Source organism: Limulus polyphemus, unplaced genomic scaffold (assembly GCF_000517525.1).
Source record: "Limulus polyphemus unplaced genomic scaffold, Limulus_polyphemus-2.1.2 Scaffold2591, whole genome shotgun sequence".
In the NCBI taxonomy this organism is placed as follows: Eukaryota; Metazoa; Arthropoda; class Merostomata; order Xiphosura; family Limulidae; genus Limulus; species Limulus polyphemus.
The window spans coordinates 7,993-11,986 of NW_013668201.1; the positions used below are offsets into that span (position 1 = coordinate 7,993).

The 3,994-nt window shown below is 32.7% G+C and overlaps 1 protein-coding gene across 2 annotated transcripts in view; it reads left to right on the forward strand.

Annotated features, from left to right (window-relative positions):
- The window catches only part of LOC106467375 (zinc finger protein 665-like), a 32,318-nt gene that overhangs the window by 7,527 nt on the left and 20,797 nt on the right, over positions 1-3,994 (forward strand). Inside the window, exon 2 of one of the 2 annotated variants that reach the window (XM_022395545.1) lies at positions 1,000-1,164. In XM_022395545.1, coding sequence (XP_022251253.1) covers positions 1,056-1,164 — 109 coding nt within the window. In that variant the 5' untranslated portion in view covers positions 1,000-1,055. The remainder of the gene's footprint in view (positions 1-999; positions 1,165-3,994) is intronic. The other variant, XM_022395544.1, reaches the window with a different exon arrangement.

The window sequence follows — 3,994 nt, forward strand, 5'->3', positions numbered from 1 at the left end:
AAAGACATTGAATTGTTGGAAAGGGGTCAGAGAAGGGTTACTAGAATGGTGCCTGGGATGGCGGGGTTGTTATAAGATGAGAGGCTGAAATTTCTCAAATTGTTTTCTCTTGAAAAAAGTATACTTGGTTGGATCTGATTGAGGTATTTAAGATTATAAATGGAATTGATAGTGTTGATGTATCGTATTTTTTTTATATTTAACAATGAGAATAGTAGGACTAGGGGACACAAATATAAATTTTGGCAAGATAGGAGTCATCTTCAGTTAAGACGGTTTCATTTTTCTAACAGGGTGGTTGGCTTTTTGAATGGGTTGCCTTCAGATGTCGTAGAGACAGTAAATTTAAGTGAGTTTAAGAAAAAGCTTGATAAGTTTATGAATGAAGAGGGCTGGGTTTAAAATTTTATTTTATTTTTTAAATCATTTTAATTTAGTTTAGAGAATAGAATAGCCGAAATGGACCAATAGGTACCATGTTGTCCCAAAATATTATGTTATTATGTATACTCAGATAGTTGATTTTCTCTATAATGGATAACAGAATAACAGTTCAGGATTGGAAATAAGTTATATAGAAATACTAAGATATCAGAACATGTAGTTTTAACAATTTTAGATAAAGATAGTTTGAAAGCCTAACACTGTATATTTTCACTAGTACCATGGTTTAAGGTAACACATATTTGAGGTACAACTGACTGAAGGTTAAAGTCCTTATAGTTATTTCTTGTGTGCCTAAAATATATAATATACCTAGGTGTAAAAGTTTAACCAGTTGAAGTGTTGCTTGACATTAATACACATTTGTATAAGAAAATAAGCCATAAAGTTTCTAATCAACATACAAGTTTTTAGTTCAAAAATATTCCAAATATAAAATTAAACTATTCATATCTCTGGTAATGATAGATTTTGGACTTGTTTTGTTTGAAATACTTGTTAGTAATAACATTTTAATTTAATACAAACTTTATTTCTTTACTTGGTTCATGCTAGACCAGTTTCAAGCTTCAAACAGCTCTACATGTGAATGGCAACTTCCTGATGTAACAATGGAAGTATTGAAGATGGAAGTTGAACCTTTGTCAGATGAAGAAGAGAATGCTTTGCTGGAAGTAAAGTGCCTAATAAATGAAAAAGAAACTAAGGATGGATCACCTAGTAAGTGCAAGTGAGACTTGTCACTTAATAAGTTACTGTTTTGTTCATGTACACATATTTATAAAATGAAATATTGTCTTTTAGATTTGGTGATTCCTATTCATTACAAAAGTAGACATAGTTTAAATAGGAGAATTAAAGCATCTCTGATGAATGGTTTACATTTGGAGCACTTCAAAACCTTATTTTATTCTTTTAAATAATAGTTAAAATGGATCACAAAAAGTTATAATTTCATTATATAGATCACTCATTAGGCCACATTTGGAGTAATGTAAGTCTTGGGCACCTTACCTTAGGAACTAATGGTTCTTAAACCAGTAGTTCTCAGCTGATCATGATAGCAATGTTGATGTGAATGAGTCTTAAAACAGTAGTTCTTAGCTGGTCATGATAGTAGTGTTGATGTGTATGGTTCTTAAAACAGTAGTTCTCAGCTGATCATGATAGTAGTGTTGATGTGAATGGTTCTTAAAACAGTAGTTCCCAGCTGATCATGGTAGCAATGTTGATGTGAATGGGTCTTAAAACAGTAGTTCTTAGCTGGTCATGATAGTAGTGTTGATGTGAGTGGTTCTTAAAACAGTAGTTCTCAGCTGATCATGATAGTAGTGTTGATGTGAATGGTTCTTAAAACAGTAGATCTCAGCTGATCATGATAGCAGTGTTGATGTGAATGGTTCTTAAAACAGTAGTTCTCAGCTGATCATGATAGTAGTGTTGATGTGAGTGGTTCTTAAAATAGTAGTTCTCAGCTGATCATGATAGTAGTGTTGATGTGAATGGTTCTTAAAACAGTAGATCTCAGCTGATCATGATAGCAGTGTTGATGTGAATGGTTCTTAAAACAGTAGTTCTCAGCTGATCGTGATAGTAGTGTTGATGTGAATGGTTCTTAAAACAGTAGTTCCCAGCTGATCATGGTAGCAATATTGATGTGAATGGTTCTTAAAATAATAGTTCCCAGCTGATCATGGTAGCAATATTGATGTGAATGGTTCTTAAAATAATAGTTCTCAGCTGATCATGATAGCAGTGTTGATGTGAATGGTTCTTTAAACAGTAGTTGTCAGCTGGTCATGATAGCAATGTTGATGTGAATGGTTCTTAAAACAATAGTTCTTAGCTTATCATGATAGCATTATTGATGTGAGTGGTTCTTTAAACAGTAGTTCTCAGCTTGTCATGATAGTAGTGTTGATGTGAATGGTTCTTAAAACAGTAGTTTCCAGCTGATCATAATAGCAATGTTGATGTGAATGGGTCTTAAAACAATAGTTCCCAGCTGATCATGATAGCAATGTTGATGTGAATGGGTCTTAAAACAGTAGTTCTTAGCTGGTCATGATAGTAGTGTTGATGTGTATGGTTCTTAAAACAGTAGTTCTCAGCTGATCATGATAGTAGTGTTGATGTGAATGGTTCTTAAAACAGTAGTTCTCAGCTGATCATGATAGCAGTGTTGATGTGAATGATTCGTAAAACAGTAGTTCTCAGCTGATCGTGATATCATTATTGATGTGAGTGGTTCTTAAAACAGTTGTTCTCAGCTGATCATGATAGCATTATTGATGTGAGTGGTTCTTAAAACAATAGTTCTCACCTATTATGATAGCAGTGTTGATGTGAATTGTTCTTAAAACAATAGTTCTCAGCTGATCATGATAGCATTATTGATGTGTGTGGTTCTTAAAACAATAGTTCTCAGCTGATCATGATAGCATTATTGATGTGTGTGGTTCTTAAAACAATAGTTCTCAGCTGATCATGATAACAGTATTGATGTGAGTGTTTCTTAAAATGGTAGTTCTCAGCTAATCATGATAGCATTATTGATGTGAGTGGTTCTTAAAACAATAGTTCTCAACTATCATGATAGCAGTGCTGATGTGAATGGTTCTTAAAACAATAGTTCTCAGCTGATCATGATAGCATTATTCATGTGAGTGGTTCTTAAAATGGTAGTTCTCAGTTAATCATAATAGTGTAGTATAGGAAATACCTTGTCTGTTTGTGTAGTTGTATAATATTTATTCTGAATTCATTCTTTGTTCTAAATATGTGCAGCTTTCACATAACATGTGATAGTTGTTCTTGTTTCAAGTTACCCTTGTTCCTTTGTTATTCTTAAAGTAGGTAATACTTAGTACAACTTTTTGTAAGAATGTTGATGCCAGTATCCTTCAGTGGTTGTTCAGGTGATATGACCCCACCTATGTGTAACGAGGATGAGGTAGCACATGATGTTCTGGGTAAATGTAAGGTTTCTTTGAAACTGAAAAATCTTGGATTTAGTGGTTTAATTTAGAAAATCATTAGAGGCAGTCTGGCAGATGATCTTGATCTAAGAGAGCATCCAGTAAAAGCAATCATATTTGTAAGTTCACCATAAGGAAACACACTATTTGTATTTTACATTAAATTAAGATTGTTCATTCTGTTTTGTACTTGTGTCCAGTCTCATTACTCTTTTTAACATCGACTCAGTTAAGTAAGAGTTTAGTAGTAATGTGTAATCAATCTCCTGATCATATATCCAGTTTAGTAGACCTGTCCAATAGCTTGAACTTATCTAAATGTTTATCGCAAAGTAGCTTTAATGTGAACTAATGTTTCTTAATGTATGTGTGTATTTCCTTATCTAATATTATTAATGAAAAAACTTGTATACTACAGGTTAATCACAATTTTTAAAAACAGTCTGATATATAATGGTTGGAGATGGCTTGAATGGGTAATGAAGAAAAACTTTAATATAAGTTTAACATAACAGCAAAAGTGCAAATGATGATTGAAAAACCATGGGGAAAAGTTGTTTTTTTGCTGTTAT